Below are 18340 nucleotides of genomic sequence, written 5' to 3'. Positions count from 1 at the left end.
TTAATGGTAAAAAAAAAAAAAAAAAAAAAAAAAATAACTTTAACTTTAACTAACTAAACTAACCAACTAACTTTACCACGGTTTGATAGTCAGAGTTCATTCCTGTTTTCTCAAGCCTCACCTCAATGATATGATCATCCAATCACCATGGCCTTGTTATCCGTGTTGCTTGAACCCAGCCGTCTCAGAGTCGAAATCCTGGTGGTTTGGGAGAAGCCACTGTGGTCTGTCTACAAAGGAGAGTGTGTCCGGCACTGTGTGCACCGGGATCGCGTCGCTAAAGTCCGCGTTCGTGCATCTTAACAGAAGCGGAGACGGATCTCTGGATGAGTGCAAGTGTACAGGACTGTAAAATATGTGTCAGAGGCATAAAATGCATAAGTTAGGTAAAAACAGACATTAAAAACAGACACCCTACTATTTCATTTATTTGTTAATTTTCATTTATTTGCAAATTTCATATTCTCTACACTACACTGCACTGCACATCAATCAAATCAATGCATATCCATGATCCTGTAGTTAAAACAATCTAGTTAATTAATTCAGTACCAGTTAATATAGCCTACACTTCCAAACCCTGCATAACCAACTGCATTATCACTTGGCAAAACTCAATATGCACACAGTAAAAACCGATCATCTATGTTGCACGCAACCACACGCTACAAAGACGGAGTCTTTGCGTCCGTGTCCCATGTATTTGGGACATAAGGCGCAAGGCGCAAAGGAGTTGTGCTAAGTCCCTTAATTAATCATAGGTATGTTTTGGGCGTAACATGAACTCAACCAATCAGAATGTCATCTCCTATTCCCTTTAAGAGCCAGGTGCGCTTGCACCTTGGCGCAATGCTATTTAAAAGGCGGATTCGGCAAGTTGGAAAAACAAACGGTTTTCTGCTGAGGAAACGGATCTGCTCGTGCCCGATGGCGATGTGTGTGTGCGTCGGGTGAAGGTAAGATGCCTTTGCATGCCTTTATTTTCATGACTTTTTGTTGGGCTGTGCTTTTTACATATTTACTGTGTTGTTTTTCTTGGTTGCAGGTTGCGTATTTAGCAATTGGCAATGTGTGATGATGGTTCATGCGCAACGTGCGGGACATGCACGTTGCGCATTTGGCACTGCGTAATGGTGAAAGCATATGGCAATTTGGCAACAAAATACATGTCAGGAACGAAGTAAAGTGCAAATTTTCCTAGTAGATGATCCTATTTTTCCTATTTTGCATGGTAACGTTGTGTTTGAGAGAGAGAGAGAGAGGCGCATCTTACTATCTGAATAATCCGCCCTTTAAATAGCAGGAAAATACTGCGCCGGACTTTAGACCAGGTTTTTGTTGGTCAATGGCGCAATCACTTTCCGCTGCCTCAAGATAGCAATGCGCCAACAATGCGTCTGACCACACCTCATTTTAAGACCAACAGGCCCATGTGCGCACAGATGGGCGCAAATACATTTGCTATTTAAACAACGTGGGCACTGGATGTGAAAATGACAACTGCGTCGATCGGAAACTAGCAATGACACTTGCGCTGCGCTTTGCGCCGGGTGTAAGATAGGGCCCTAAGAGTCTAACAGCTCTGTAACATTGAATTTTGTGGACCCCAAGGGTTCCTCCACTAGATGGTAGAAGAGCTCTATTCTTGTTAGGTTTACACTTGCTGCTCTCTCTCTCTCTCTCTCGCTCGCTCTCTCTCTCTCTCTCTCTCTCTCTCTCAATTTTCGATTTTTCATTTTTTCATTTTCAACTTGCTTCATTGGCTTGACAAGTACATTCCCGTGTTGCCAAAGCGAATGGATAAAAAAAAGATAATCAATGAAAGACAAATAGATTTCAGGGAAAACAAAACAAAGACATAGAACATAAAAACAAAAGGAGAAAAATACCTAAAGTGAGCATAAGCTTGTCAAGAAGTTATTAAGTATGCATTAAGTCATCTGTCCTACAGATAATAAATACACACAAACAATGCATACTATTTGAACATATACATTATATCATATTAAACATATAAATAGTTTTTAATAATTCTATAATATAAAGTTGTACATTGTTCCTGGTATTGTGGCAGCAGTAGACACATTTAGCTGCTAAGTGCTGTGATCTCCCCCCTACAGAGAAGGAAGTTTATTTTCATTTGGTAGGTCATGAAGCCTGGAATAACTTTTCCAAAGTTGTGGAAATATTTAGTCCTCATGTCTTTGTATTTGGGACATGTACAGAGGAAATGCATTTCAGTCCTTGTGGCAATAGGTGCAGACAGAGAGGAGGCTCTGAGTCTGGTCCGCTGACTGTGTTGTTCAGTTCAGTGAACTTTACAGCCAGCCCATCTAGAGGCTGGACCTCTGGGGTGTGTTGATTGCTGAGGAGAGCTTTGTATGTTCTGCCTCATTTAGATGGAACCAAAATTGGGTAACACTTTATAATAACCATCATTAATAAATGGTAAATTGATAGTTAATTAAACTTTAGTTAATAGTTATTTTACTGTTAACAAACAATGAAATGATCATTAATAATGTTTACTAATTATTAGTAATGCTATAATTTATGTTATTTTATCATTCGTTTGTGTAATATAAAATCATTTGTTTATAAATTATATATTGTATCATAGCTGATAAGAGACGGTAAAAAGGGTAAAAAGCTATGATACAATATATAATTTATAAACAAATGATTTTATATTACACAAACGAATGATAAAATAACATAAATTATAGCATTACTAATAATTAGTAAACATTATTAATGATCATTTCATTGTTTGTTAACAGTAAAATAACTATTAACTAAAGTTTAATTAACTATCAATTTACCATTTATTAATGATGGTTATTATAAAGTGTTACCCAAAATTGAATTGCAAGTTCAGCCCTGCATGCATTGCTTGGGGAATTTCACTGCACTTTGAATATGGTTTAGCAAAATTCCAGTTCAAATTTTTCAGCAGGCGTTTTATCCCAATTTTTCATTTGTCGTTTTAAAATATTTATATATTTCACTTGCATAGTGTGATGAGTGACTTGTATGAAATGATGATCTTGTCTAGTGCCTATTGGAGCACTTGTACAGAAAAGTTGACTGCTCTTTCTTTAATGTCACTTTGTTAGTATTTTGCTTTCTTACATTGTTGCATGTTGTTTGTAACCTGTATGTTTGTCATGATGCTGCTTTCTTGACCAGGTCTCCCTCAAAAAAGACATTCTTCATCTCACTGGGAATCAACTGGGGAAATAAACATAAACTAAATACATAGAAATGCATTATCTGAGTTTATGGAAAGTCATGTTCTTGCACCTGTATTCAAAATCTATAATTTTTTGTGTTTTATGTTTTCATAATTCTAGATACTTAACATGAATTGTTAATCAGAGTGTCAGTGACATCTTCAACCAAATTGGCAATGTAAATCAATAGATTACATTTTCCTTGATTTTCATGACACAACTTCTTTAACAACAGAACAATACACTGCTTTATTTAAAGACAACAATAATTACATATTAAAGTCAACAACTTCTGTTTAAAACTATGCAGATCAAACAATCTTCATTTAACCTTTATTCCTGTAGAAAACAAGATAGATGTTTAGCTTGGAGGAGTGAGATTGATCAAATAAAACAAAGATTCAAAGGACAAATATTTTAACCTGTCAATCACCAATAACTGATGAAAAACAAAAATTTGATTCTGTCTAGTTAAATATCTCATTCATTTCATTTTCAAAATAAAATGTCTGTTCTTGTACATGTGATGTTAAAACTCTGATCAGTTACCGTTCACATACAATCCACTGTTCACAGTGACTGATGGATCATGTTTCTTCATAACGACATGAGCAGTAAACCTATATGAAGATGCAAACGTTAATATTCTCACTTTAAGGTGTGTGTGTGTGTGTGTGTGTGATCCTGTCCAGAGTGAACTATCATTTCAGCAGCTGTCTTTGGTCAGCAGTGTTTCTCTCTCCTCTATCTGACAGAGACACTGAGGAACCAGACCCAGACCAGAACCCAAACCCAGACCCAAACCCAAACCCAGGGTAGAGCGGTTCAGTGAATGTGGAGTGGAAGGTGTGAAGGTGGATCAGTGTGTCAGAGGAAACTGTGTAGAAGGACAGAGAGCCAGCAGGCCAGTCCAGATACACTGCTACTCTGTTAGAGTCAGAGGAGGAGAGGGAAGGTATGACTGTTTCTCTGTTATTGTGAAAGACAGCGTAACTATTATCATAGCAGATCAGACTCCAGGACTTGTCATTCCCTCCAAGCCTGCAGTCAGCACCCTCTCCTCTCCTTCTGGTTCCTCTGTAAGTCACTCCTATATAAACCACTCCTTTCCTCTCAACCTCCCAGTAACAGCGACCAGTCACACCATTTCTACACAGCAGCTGTTTCCACCAGTCAAATCTCTCTGGGTGATCAGGATATGGCTGCTCCTCTCTCACTGCTGTCACCTTTCTGTTGTCTTCAGACAGTAGGAGGTTTCTGTGTGCTGTGTTTGGGTCCAGTGTGAGTTCACAGGCATCTGATGGAGAGAACAAGACTCAATACAGCAGCAGCTTCTCATCTAATAAACCTGTTGTGGTTATTTTTTGATTTATTGACAGTTCATTTCTTAGCAGTTTCATGATGGCACATGATGTCAGCCATCATCCTGATTCACAGTAGCATCTGAATGAATGGATGTCACATACTGTGGTGTAGATGGACTTTCCATCTCAATAGTTGAATGTGTGTTGCTTTGTTTTCATGAATCAAACTAAATACACACTTACATTTCCTCACACCTGGTTTCAACCTCTGCACTCCACCATGTTCCACACTGGAGGAATAAACAGGGAATAAGTCAGATCAGCAGATTCTCTCTGATGATGGAAACATGGACATTTAATAACCTTCAATATGAAGGATTTCCACTCATATCCACCATTAAACATGAAACAGTATTCCTCAGCTTGCCAGTGTGACAGAGAAAATGTGTGTGACTCTCAGCCTTCTAGCAGACGTTGCCTCTCCATACCTGAGAGTGTCCAGTCTCCAGTGTGGATCCTCCAGTCCAGCAGAGAGCAGCTTCACTCCTGAGGCTCCTGGATGATTGTAGCTCAGGTCCAGCTCTCTCAGATGGGAGGGGTTGGAGCTCAGAGCTGAGGCCAGAGAAGCACAGCCTTCCTCTGTGAGCAGACAGCCTGCCAGCCTGCACACACACACACACACACACACACACACACACACACACACACACACACACACACTCTGTTGCATTTTCTTGCAATGCTGTATAGTTTGTAGTGCTGGGCAAAAAAATGATATTGATACATAAAAAAAAATAAAAAAATTTTTTTGATGCACTCTATGCATTACCTCATAGCACTGCCTTGTAGCACTCCCTCATAGCACCTATGTCCTGTTGGACCAGGACTTAGCTTGTTGCACTGTCTCGTAGCACCTTTGTCCTGTTGGACCAGAACTTAGCTCTATAGCACTTACTCTCGTTGTTCTCTCCTATCTAGAAACTTGCTTGTGTTGTATGCAAATCTCATGTGTAAGTCGCTTTGGATAAAAGCGTCTGCCAAATGTGAAATTGTAAATTGTAATTGTTGATAATTATCTCAGTTAAATTATCCTCAATTTCAAAATAAAAGCAGCTCGGTGGCTTTCAATAATGACCAGCAGAGTTCCTCTCTTAAAGCAAAATTGTGGTTATGTTCAACCTGGGCTTTATTTTCCTAGTTTTTCCATCATGATGATTGATTTTGTTCACTTCCTTCACTGTAGAGCTTGACATAGCTTCAGTTAAACAGGAGCACTGCTGTCCAACACACACACAGCAAACACACTCTAACAGTTGAACCCAAAAAGCGATTGAAACAGAAACACTCACATAGCAGTTACACATATCTTTAAATACCTGCGACTGAACAATTATCACAACATTTCAGTTCTAATAGTCCATCTGATGCTTTTTAGCATTGCTCACACACTTCCTCATGGCTGCTAGTTTTCTGCTACGTTCAGGTCATATTGGAAGAAGCAGAAGAACAGGCTTTTGTTTCATTATTCTTATTTAAAGATTATATAAGGTTATAGCGTTGAAAAATAAGACTGAAAAACAGTTTCACTCCCGCTTGTTGTTTGTTTTATTATTATTATGTTTTTAGTTTTAAATTCTGCTAATAAAAAAGTGTTAAATGAAAGTTGAGTGTCTGATCTATTCAACTTTTATTCAGGAGCAAAATTAACCCTTTAAACTTGACAGAAATAGTGATTTTGCATATATGGTGAAACACAATGTTGATATGATATGAAAATTTTAATGATTTTAACATTTTCAGCCATATCACCCAGCACTAATAGTTTGTTAGTTATTGTTTATTCTTGAGGATTGCTTTTGCAAACTTTTGTACAGGTTTTCTGAAAAAGAGATCCTAGCCATCCATATGTCCCAATTATGTTATAGGTTATATATTATTGGATCAGACCATTGTAGAAGGTAATTTTGTTAGTTTTTCGCCTCTGTACCACTTCTGTTTTGTTTGAGATGTTTCACTTTTTTTCTTTTTGTTATTATTATTATTACTTTTTTTTTACTATTATTATTTATTTATCTCTTATATTCTATTTATTTTAGTTGACTTTATTTATTTATTTATTTTTTTCTTGTAAATAATTTTTTTTTTAATGTGATTATTGACTTTTGTTTTATGCTGATGTTGTTTTTCATTTACTTAAAAAAAGAGATCCTAGCTCTCAGTGTATACTCCTTTCTCATTAGTGCACTGCTCTGAAATTATTTATGATAATGCAAAAACTGTCACTGTCTCCAATATTAACAGTTAAGGATCTGGTTTGTGTTTTCATTTAAGTTCTGGACTCAATTTGTGACAGAATGTGACAAGTCCTTTACTTTAGGTTTCAACAACAGAGGTAATAAGGAGAGGAAATAATGAAATATTCTCACAGAGGATAGGTCTAGGCTCTGATGCTGTCACTCCCTGCAGCAGACACCTAGCTAGCCAAAGAGAGCAGGGAGTGACGATAGGGAACTTCCCCCCCGGGGGAAACCTAGAATCAGAGTCTACAGGTGGATGCTGGGTGGAGGTGGGGATGATGAAACGATGTATAGTGAGCAGCAGCAACAACTAAGCAGCACTGAACAGCAGTCTGAGCACCGTAGCAGCAGCATGGCAATGTGGAGAGTGAGCAGGTGCAGGAAGCTTCAATAGACCGCCTTATTGAGAGGGGGGCGCTTGATAAGAGTTGCATGAGTAGTGTGTGTATCACATGTCTGCAGTGTGACTCCAGTATGGTGGCCATTTTAGGACATCCTCAGCCGCCGTTGTCATTCGTAGATGTACTTTGTTAGATTTAGATGGACTTGCATCAGTCTTAGCTGTCTTTTGTCAGACTTAGATGGAGTTGTATCAGGTTTAGCTGTCTTTTGTCAGACTTAGATGGATTTGCATCAGGTTTTCAGCAAAGAGCAAGTTTTCCAGCTCGCCGCACAGGGAAGAGGCATAGAAGAAGAGTGGCAGCCATTTCTAAGGTATCCATATGAAAACAACTAGGACAAGCCACACGAAGGTGAGATTTTATAATTTATTGCAAATACTTTCACACAATATGATTTACTTGTGTAACAGAAAAGGGTTCAAAGACCCCACAAAACTTGTCAGAATGGCAAAATTCGGTCTGTAAACCTTGCCTGCTTGTAGTCAAAGTTCCTGAACGATCAAAAACTCTGTTTTTACTGCAAGCACTCGGGACTGGGACTGGCAAAATCACCTTTAGTCTTGAGTCTAGACTGAGGGGAAGTCAGAAAGACCCGAACATCTCAGCTTGCTCTCAACTCATTGGGAACTAAGAGCTCCAAAGTGTAATTCAGGGCCAAAACTACTTTAAATGTGCTGCGTGAAATTTTCATATTAATTCTATATCTAACTGGTGACCAGTGGAGAGATGATAAATTGGGGATATGATGATGTTACCTTACCACTAGTTCAAATCCTAGTTGCTCTATTCTGAACCAGCTGGAGATGTGACAGTGAATTATGGCTGAGACAGGAATAGAGAGAGGTGCAGGAATCTAAATAACATATCAAAGCATGAGGTTTGAGGTCAGTTGCTGTGTATATGAAGTTTGATCAGAATGAAAGTCTGAAATCCTGATGTAAAACTTGCAGGGTTGACCTATACAGAGTCAGGAATACTGACCTGAAAGACACTGAGAGCACAGACCTTAGTTTGGAGAAATGTGTCAAATCAACTGAGAAAAACTGTAAACTGATCTTACCTGAGAGTGTCCAGTCTACAGTGTGGACTCTCCAATTGAGTTAGTCCAATGAGTTGGACTAACTCAATTAAATTAGATTAGTTTGAGTTGGACAAACCCAAATCAATTTCATCTAGTTAATGTAATTATTTTATTTTAGCTGTATTTGATAAAAATGAGTTGGACTTACTCAATTAAATTATATTGCATGGATGTACTTAGTTTGAGTTGGGGCTACATAAACATCGAACAAAAAGTTCGGAACTTTGTGTTTGGTAGATTATTTCTCTGTTGTAACAATGCTTCTTGGCAATACATTTTATACCGTTGGAAAGCCTGTTTATTTCCCTTTTAAATGGTGCCTCATTTGTAAGGAACATGCATTTGTGGGATGAGCAGCACAGCTGAGTATGTGGGTTGCGCTCATGTAAAATTTGTCAAATCTAACAGCTTATTCTGCTGTTGCTATTGACTCTTGTTTGGTGTTGTTTGGTGGATTGGATGATTGAAGTCTATCAGTAACAAGGAAGAAACAAGACATATTGGCAATTTTACAATTTATTCATTTAACAAACAGTCAGGAGCGTCAGTAGCGTGTGGAAGAACCATACACAGCCACAACAGCCTGGCACCTCCTCCTCATGCTGGTCACCAGCCTGGTCACACACTGCTGTGGGATGGCATTCCACTCCTCAACCAGGATTTGTCGCAAGTCAGCCAACGTGGTTGTGGCGGTCACTCTAGCACGAACAGCACGCCCAAGCTGATCCCATAAGTGTTCAATTGGGTTGAGGTCAGGACTGTTGGCAGGCCATTCCATTCTCTACTCCCAAATTCTGGAGGTAGTCTCTGATAAACCCCGCTCTGTGGGGGTGAGCGTTGTCATCTTGGAGGATGGAGTTCGGCCCCAGACTGTGGAGATACGGGATTGCCACTGGTTGCAGAATCTCATCTCGATATCTCTCTGCATTGAGATTGCCTCCAATGATGACAAGCCTCGTTTTTCCAGTGATGGAGATGCCGCCCCACACCATCACACTGCCTCCACCAAAAGGTGTTACTCTATCGGTGCAGCAATCAGCATAGCGTTCTCCCCGTCTTCTCCACACTTTGACCCTACGATCCAACTTCCGTAGGCAGAATCTGGACTCATCGCTGAACATAACGTTCCTCCACATGTTCAGGTTCCAGTGCAGGTGCCGATCAGGTACCTGATTGTCAGCACCTGGGGGTACCGGAAGCTCAAAACAAGAGTCAATAGCAACAGCAGAATAAGCTGTTTGGCATTGGCAGAGAAGATTTGGCAAATTTTTCATGAGCGCAACCCACATACTCAGCTGTGCTGCTCATCCCACAAATGCATGTTCCTTACAAATAAGGCACCATTTAAAAGGGAAGTAAACAGGCTTTCCAACGGTATAAAATGGATTGCCAAGAAGCATTGTTACAACAGAGAAATAATCTACCAAACACAAAGTTCCGAACTTTTTGTTTGATGTTTATATTTATTGGATGGAAATCCTGCCCACAATTTAATTGAGTTCATCCAGTGAGTTATTTTTTTGAGTGTATACAGACGTCCTCAAGTTAAGTGTCACCACAATATTCATATAATATCGATGTCAGCACAGAAATAAAATATGCTGTCTGACCTGAGAGTCTCCAGTCTACAGTGTGGACTCTCCAGTCCAGCAGACAGCAGCTTCACTCCTGAATCCTGCAGGTCGTTGTGACTCAGGTCCAGCTCTCTCAGATGGGAGGGGTTGGACTTCAGAGCTGAGCCCAGAGAAGCACAGCAGCTCTCTGACAAGCTGCAGAACCTCAATCTGAATAAAGAATAAAGCATGTAGCTATCAAATAAAATTTTCCTGGATATAGAAAACCTGCCTGAAATGAGCTTTCAAGGTCTTTGACAGGATTTTGTAAAATGGAGCGCTCAAATCCAAACACCCAACCCCAACAGGGTGTCAAATGTAAAAAGAAAAACCAGCACTCATTAATATTAATGACAACATGCTGCCGCTTGAATGATGAAGTAGAGACTGAAGAGTGAATAGATGAGTGCTGTTTTTTGTTATAATATTCAGGTTTTAAAACTCAATATGCACTATGCCATAGTCAATGGGCTTTACCATTAAGCTAGTCAGTGTGGATCAGCATAATGTCAGCGTACAGATGTTTTCAAATTAAGTGTCACCACAATATCAATAAATTATATAACATTTATATCAACACAGAACAGAAAAATTAGTTAAAAATGCTGTCTGACCTGAGAGTGTCCAGTCTACAGTGTGGACTCTCCAGTCCAGCAGACAGCAGCTTCACTCCTGAATCCTGCAGGTCGTTGTGACTCAGGTCCAGCTCTCTCAGATGGGAGGGGTTGGACTTCAGAGCAGAGGCCAGAGAAGCACAGCAGCTCTCTGACAAGCTGCAGAACCTCAATCTGAATAAAGAATAAAGCATGTAGCTTAGGGTCGGGCGATGTCTACCAAATTGGCATATGACGATGTCCACAGCGAAACATCGCGGTGGACGAAGACATCGTTGTACGGGGGGGGGGGATTTTATAGACGAACAAGAAAAGATCTTCCATATGTCCGTAATGAAACGGATATATACTTTCTATATACTTTACTATAGCCTATGCTCAAGCAACCTCATTAAGCAGATCATCTGATTATAAAAAAATATTTTAAATACTAGTCATAGTGATGTAACTGCATAACTGCAGCACTTCGCTTCATGTTTGGTAGGCGTAGTAGTCCGACTCCTACCTTTTTGAAATTTTGGTTCCTAGGAGAGAACGGGAGAGTAGTCCGTTGTGTCTGTCCGTCTCTGTTCATTTCAATTCATTTTCAATGAGAGCTGTCCGTTGTCCGGGCAACGCCGGGCAGCGCAACCCAGCTGAACTTTTCCTTGACGGATTCGTCACCGCAAATCAGAGGCCTTTTTAAAAAAAATAGCGTTTACGTTCCAAAACAACCCAAAGGACAGAAATCTATCCGTTAGTATTTCTGTCCGTTTTTTGACGGATCAGTGTGGCCGGAGTTCGCTCTGTAGGTACGTTTGAATCCTCAGTTTTGAGATAGGCTACAAATAAAGGCTCACCCCCTGATTTACTAAGGCAGGCGCAAACCAGGTAAATTTAAAAATAAATTTTATGTCTGGCCTAAATTAAAACATGCTTTCACTGGGCGGCAAATAGTGTGATTAAATAAGCAGTTTTTCCTTTAGTAAATCAGGAACAAGGAGCTATCATAATAATTAGAATAAACCCATCCTTAATTTTTGCGCTCTCTGTCTGGGGGCTTTAAATCACAATGTTGCGATGAAGAAGGCTCAGTGGTCGATGACTGTCGGCCATCGGCGATGGACGATGGCATCGTCCATCGGACCAACCCTAATGTAGCTATCAAATAAAATATGCCTGGATGCTTGCAACAATCCATTGTTTCATAATCCAATTATATCTGTTCAGGTTATAAATGTGTAGCTCAACATTGTTATGCCCTAGACAATGGACTTTACCATTTTGTTAGTGTGGATCAGCATAATATCGGCCTTATACAGTCATTCCATCTGAAAACACACAGGCTGTCACACCTACGTATGTCTCACAATTGGCCCATTTTCCTTGAAAACATTCTTTAACCAAGCATATGTTTGGGCCCTGAATGCCAAGTACTTTCAAATAAATAAAGGTTTAGTTAAGGTCCAGAATGGACACTTTTTATTGGGACAATATTTCCAGATGGCAGTTTCTCTGGACATAATTGTGATAAGTTGGATTGCTGGAGTAGCCACCAAGAACTTTTGCAGAACTAAAAAATCAAGCTGTTTATTTACTGAAACCAATAAATATGTTTTCTGGTATATCTTCATTGGTGGAAAATCACATGTGTGCGTATTTGTTCAGCCTCAGAACCTTGATGTTTTACAGACATTTGTATGCATGTAATGTGTAGAAATTTGCATTATCCTTATGAAACTCCCTCATGTTGAAGTTACCATTTCAGTTATAAACTCTGGTTTAATGTATATTTTAAGGCTGCAGGAGTCATCATCAGTAGGAGCCACAGTAGCTGTTTTAGGGCACAGGACTTTGCCCAAGAGCCTGAAAATGTTGCTCTACGTCTCTACGATATTCAACAGGAAGGAAATATCTTCTGGAACCCACATGAAAAGAGTCCAGGACCATTTATGGACAGACAGTCATGGGTCAAATGGCTGCATTTGCAGTCCGGCTAAACTAGGCTAAATACCTAAATAGGTTTCATACTGTCACCAAATCATACAGTAATGTGGGAATAAGAAGAACACACAACAGATCATAAATTAGACCTACTCATGTGATCAATCAATCTGCTATTATGGCTCACTATATGTATGCCTACCGGTGTGTAATGGCTGTGCGTAACGATACACTGGCTGTCAAAGCTAATCTAGAACATTTTCATTGATTTTTCATTTTTATTAAAATAATAAGCACATAATTTCTACTTAAATCAGGCCAAATTAACAAAGATTCCACCATGTATTAACTACAGCTTGGTTTGTGAAGGTATAGGTGCAGAATCAAATTCATTTCTAAAATAAAAAATCCTGTCTGATTTCAGATGGAACAACTCTATACAGACGTCCTCAAGTTAAGTGTCACCACAATATTCATATAATATTGATGTGAGCACAGAAATAAAATATGCTGTCTGACCTGAGAGTCTCCAGTCTACAGTGTGGACTCTCCAGTCCAGCAGACAGCAGCTTCACTCCTGAATTCTGCAGGTCGTTGTGACTCAGGTCCAGCTCTCTCAGATGGGAGGGGTTGGACTTCAGAGCTGAGGTCAGGATTTCACAGTGCGTCTCTGAGAGTCCACAGCCAGAAAGTCTGTGATAACAGATTTAATGTAAGATTAGTTATTATGAAAGCAGAGCTGAGACTAAGCATCCCAATCAAAATGGACACAACATATTACTACAACTACTACTATTACTACTACTACTACTACTACTACTGCTAATAATAATAATAATAATAATGATAATTATAATTATAATAATAATGTCAATAATTCATATTATAGAATTTGAAAAGTTTCAAAAAGTGCTGAACGTGTAATATAAGCAGAAAAGAATACATATATGCAATTACATGACAGCAATTCTGTAAAAAGTGTTTTAAAAAACTGATTTAAAAAATGATAGAGATTTAAGCCTAAACTTCACAGGCAGGTCATTTCAAATTCTGGTAAAACAACACAGGATTAACATGACACTCCTGTAGATTAAAAAACAACAACAACTTGTTACTTGTTACTTTTCTTAAAAGTAATGAATTACTTTACTTATTGTTCCCTGAGAAAAGTAATTAGTTACCCTACTCATTACATTGTTTTTGCGTTGCACCCTAAAACGATTGTTCTAGGCTTACTTGCATTCATTGGGCCAATAAATATTGTTGACCTAAGCCACATTACCAGCAGAAGTATCTAAATAATGACAGACACAAAATCTTCTTAAGGTTTTTAGCCTACAGCATTAAATTCAGACTTTCCGGGATGCATTTCCCACTTTGTTGGCTCGTTCATGTGCGCACTACTTCAATTCCAATATTTCTGACATGACTTCATGGCAGGATAAGACGAGGGGAATCTTTCATAGATATTACACCAAGAGGTGAAAGAGGCTAAAGAATGAAACACAAGTAACGACCAATCTGTTAGACCAGTAACTGTAATGTGATTACTGAAACTGTAACAGTAATGCCTTACTCCATTACAGGAAAAAGTCATATGATTACATTAACACATCACTTTGTAACGTGTTACGCCCAACACTGTGTACCACTGCTATGTAGAACAACACTTTTGTGTGTATGTTTGAGGAACTATATAACTTTATTGTAATTTTTATGGCGTCAGGTGTGAAGGTCGCTCTACACTGTAGATAATGTTAATATTCACATCAGGACTAACCGAGCCTCTCTGCAGTTCCTCACAGCTGGGACCAGTCTCCTTCGTCCCTCCTGTGATGTGTTGTACGCCTTCAGGTCCAACACATCCAGAACCTCCTCTGACATCTGCAGCATGTAGGCCAGAGCTGAGCAGTTGATCAAAGAGAGTTTCTTCTTTGATCTGTTCTCTGACTTCAGGAACTCTTGGATCTCCTGATGTACTGAGTGGTCGTTCATCTCCATCAAACAGTGGAAGATGTTGATGCTTCTGTCAGGAGAAATATCAGAGGTGTTCACCTTCTTCAGGTTGCTGATGGCTCTCTGGATGCTGTATGGACTGCTCTCTGTCTGACCCAGCAGGCCTCCTAAGAGACTCTGGCTGGACTCCAGTGAGAGACCATGAAGGAAGCGGACAAAGAGGTCCAGGTGGCCATTTTTACTCTTCAGGGCTTTGAGCATGGCTGTCATCAGGAATTCATCCAGGGGTTGATACCATGTATACCAGTATTCTCCCAGGAATGTGTCCAGTACCTTCTTATCCCTGTTTGTGAAACAGTGGAACATGTAGACTGCAGCGAGAAACTCCTGAATGCTCAGATGAACAAAGCAGTAGACCGTCTTCTGGAAGAGCACACACACTCTTTTGAAGATCTCTGTGCACACTCCTGAGAACACCAAGGCCTCTCTGACATCAAGACCACACTCCTCCAGGTCTTCTTGGTAGAACATGAGGTTGCCTTTCTCCAGATGTTCAAACGCCAGCCTCCCCAGCTTCAGAAGAACTTCCCTATCAGTCTCCATCAGCTGCTGTTGACTTATCTCATATCTCACGTCATACTTCTGCTTCTTCCTCTTTGTCTGAACCAGCAGGAAGTGTGAGTACATCTCAGTCAGGGTCTTGGGCAGCTCTCCTCTCTGGTCTGTACTCAACATGTGCTCCAGAACTATAGCAGTGATCCAACAGAAGACTGGGATGTGGCACATGATGTGGAGGCTCCTGGATGCCTTGATGTGTAAGATGATTCTGCTGGGCAGCTCCTCATCAGTGGATCTCCTCCTGAAGTACTCCTCCTTCTGGGGGTCAGTGAACCCTCGTACTTCTGTTACCCTGTCAACACACGCAGGAGGGATCTGATTGGCTGCTGCAGGTCGGGAAGTAATCCAGAGGAGAGCCATGGGAAGCAGATTCCCCTTGATGAGGTTTGTCAACAGCACATCTACTGATGATATCTGTGTGACATCAGACACAACCTCATTGTTGTGGAAATCCAATAAAAGTCTGCTTTCATCCAGGCCGTCAAAGATGAACACAACTTTACAGACAGTGAGCTTCTCTGGTGTGACCGTCTGTAATGTTGGATGGAAAACATGGAGCAGCATGAGAAGACTGTACTGCTCATCTTTGATCAAGTTCAGCTCCCGGAACGAAAGCAGAATCACAAGACTGACATCTTGATTTTCCAAGCCCTCTGCCCAGTCCAGAGTGAACTTCTGCACTGAGAAGGTTTTTCCAATGCCAGCAACGCCATTCGTCAGAACTACTCTGATGTGTGTCTTTTGGTCAGGTAAGGGTTTAAAGATGTCGTGGCACTTGATTGGAGTGTCATGGAGGGTCTCCATCTTGGATGCTGTCTCAAGCTGCCATACCTCATGTTGGGTATTAACCTCTTCACTCTGTCCCTCAGTGATGTAGAGTTCAGTGTAGATCCTATTGAGGGGGGTTCCAGTTCCTGCTTCAGCAGTTCCTTCTATCACAAATTCACATCTGTTTCTCAGACTGATCTTATGCTCGTCTAAAACCTCCTGCAAACCGCCGTCCGCTGGAAGAGAAGAAAGAATAAGCAAGTATATGCTATTGTTTCCTGGTGACAGGAAATGGTGACAACAGTAGACAGACCCCCAGTCTTACATTGTGCAATGCTGGTTTGACTGGGTGTCTGCACTCCAGGTCTTGCTCTGGACCTTTTTCCACACTGGGGACAAATGGAGTCTTCTGATGAATCAGACTGGTCCCAGTATGAGGTGATGCACTGTCTGCAGAACCAGTGTCCACAGCTGGTAGAGACTGGATCCCTCAGGACCTCCTGACACAAGGCACACCAAGACAGCTGCTGCTTCACAACATCATGATTCCTCTTCTTCTCTCTGTGGAGATGACTGATCAGAAAGCATTAAGATTTAACTAAAAAAATAATTTAAACAAAAGTTTTAACTATGTTTTGTTTAAATTGTAAACTAAACATCAGGATTTTTCCCATACTATCTACATAGATGTTCAGATAGCATCATGCTGCCACAACATGTAAAGTTTATTTTCACATTTTTATCTGTCACCATAGTTGTATTTTAATCAGTCAACACTGCACACCCATCCGGTCACCCATCATGGATAAATGTCACTGTGGCGATCATGGATGAATGCAACACTGTAGCACTTTTTCTGGTTTGTTCCATATGTAATTGTCATTAATGAATGCTCGGCTCAATACAAACAACATGCAGTCCTATTATATCAACTTTAATGAAACTTGTTAAAGAGCACAGACATTGCCTGGCAGTCATTGGTAAATAAATAAGTTCCATTCTTGATAATCTCTGACTACAGATAGTGTTAGCAGGGCACAGAGATTGATCACAGCAGTTAGGGCGTCTGACAATAAAAAGAAGATACGATGGTAGAGTTCCACTACATTACATCTACATGATCAATCAGTGTCTAAATGTCCTGTTTGCCTGAAATTGGCTTTTCAACGATGTTGGGACGTTTTGGTATGTAAATCTTTTCCTGTGGGCGTGTCTTATGCGTGTGGCCAGCAGTGAGGTGGTTGTGGCTATTAAGGTGAGGCTAGCAGGATGAGGGAACTTGACCAACTGTGGGGGAGGAGGGCGGGGGTGCAATCACAACTATAGCTGGTTTTCTGTGCTCCGAACCATAGTGGAAGTTTACTTTGTTGGATTTTAGTATCTACAAATTATTTCTTCTGCAGTTGTACAAGAAAAATATATCCAAGACAAAAATGTTAGAAAATATTGTTAATAAAGTTTACAGCTTCTATTATATTCATTCTGAATCTTCATTGTGAATTTAAATTTAGATCACATGTGTGAATATTTTCTTTGAGTGTAAATTCCAACATGCAAGTTGTAAAGTATTTTGCTGAAAAAACATATTTATGGTTTCTGGCTAACATAATCCAGATGAAGATCCATTTTGGTTGAACAGCTGTATTGCAGAGCAGTGAGCAGTTATTTTTCTCTTTCCAGAGTCTTTCCTTCATATCCTCACTACAAGCTTTGCTTCATGAATACAATCCTCTCATAGTGTGTAATGCAACTGTGAAAGTCAACAATTCTAAATGACAGAACAGAACATTTTTATAAATCAAGTTTTATCAGGTAGGCTTACAGTCCTCTTACTTTGTGTCTGAGGGTCCAGGTTCATTACTGAACTCTGGAGGCTCTAGATCTTTAGACCGGTCACTCTTCATAGACAGACAGCTGGGTACTGGAGACTCTGCTCTGCCCTCCTCTTCCTCCACACAAACACTCATCTTCTGTACTTCAGTCAGTCTGAGAAGTACGCCAGTAACACTGGAAACACACACACACACACACACACACACACACACACACACAAACACACATACACACAGACATACAGTTAGTATGGCCTTTTCTTTAATTATGTCTAATTAAAAACAGTGTGTATTAAACAGCCAATCAGGACTTTGTATCCACAGATGAATCAGTGATAAACTGTTCAGTTCATTCTGACTCTTATTCCCTCTACAGTCCACAGGGTGACAACTGACTTTTACTGTAAAATAATAACAATGTTCTAATAAGACCAACTCAGACTTTTACAGTGAAATAATAATAATAATGATGTTGTAATAACACCAACTAAGACTTTTACAGTAAAATAATAATAATGTTGTAATAACACCAACTCAGACTTTTACAGTAAAATAATAATAATAATAATAATAATGTTGTAATAACACTCACCCTGCCTCAGTCTTCCTGTTTCCCTCCTCCTGCTCTGCTCTGTGTCTCAAAATGGAGTCTGAACTTTCTTCACACTTTCACTTCCACTGTTCCCTCTTCTTCTCATGT

At 39.9% G+C, this 18340-nt stretch overlaps 1 protein-coding gene across 4 annotated transcripts; it reads right to left on the bottom strand.

The window, feature by feature from the left end:
• Positions 1-3520: 3520 nt before the first annotated feature.
• Positions 3521-17811, bottom strand: LOC139660349 (NLR family CARD domain-containing protein 3-like). 4 transcript variants are annotated; one of them, XM_071538462.1, is made up of 9 exons: positions 17642-17811; positions 16134-16369; positions 14247-16044; positions 12986-13159; positions 10544-10717; positions 9927-10100; positions 5011-5199; positions 4781-4803; positions 3521-4530 (listed from the first exon to the last, which is right to left on the bottom strand). In XM_071538462.1, exons 1-9 carry the CDS (start codon positions 17773-17775, stop codon positions 3935-3937), a joined length of 3498 nt encoding a protein of 1165 aa, XP_071394563.1. In that variant the 5' UTR covers positions 17776-17811; the 3' UTR covers positions 3521-3934. The 4 variants fall into 4 exon arrangements, with proteins under 4 accessions (XP_071394563.1, XP_071394561.1, XP_071394562.1 ...); XM_071538460.1 differs by having other exon boundaries at positions 4781-4827; positions 5026-5199; XM_071538461.1 differs by having other exon boundaries at positions 4781-4827; positions 5026-5199; positions 16134-16357.
• Between the last annotated feature and the right edge of the window lie 529 nt (positions 17812-18340).

Source organism: Centroberyx affinis, unplaced genomic scaffold (assembly GCF_046629955.1).
Source record: "Centroberyx affinis isolate AG114_WGS23_722 - 3 ecotype Tasmania unplaced genomic scaffold, CSIRO-AGI_Caff_v1 ptg003278l_1, whole genome shotgun sequence".
NCBI classification, from domain to species: Eukaryota; Metazoa; Chordata; class Actinopteri; order Beryciformes; family Berycidae; genus Centroberyx; species Centroberyx affinis.
Note: the sequence above shows the minus strand (reverse complement) of the source record. Positions and strands in the feature narration are given on the sequence as shown.

What these genes read in the sequence shown, in the direction of transcription:
- LOC139660349 (XM_071538460.1), bottom strand. Translation starts at nt 17,775, where the DNA reads ATGAGTGTTTGTGTGGAGGAAGAGGAGGGCAGAGCAGAGTCTCCAGTA. An exon ending in TCAAACCAGCATTGCACAAT is followed by an intron (nt 16,045 to 16,133) that starts GTAAGACTGGGG and finishes CTTCTCTTCCAG; the next exon opens with CGGACGGCGGTTTGCAGGAG. An exon ending in TGTAGACTGGAGACTCTCAG is followed by an intron (nt 5,200 to 9,926) that starts GTCAGACAGCAT and finishes GTGTGTGTGCAG; the next exon opens with GCTGGCAGGCTGTCTGCTCA.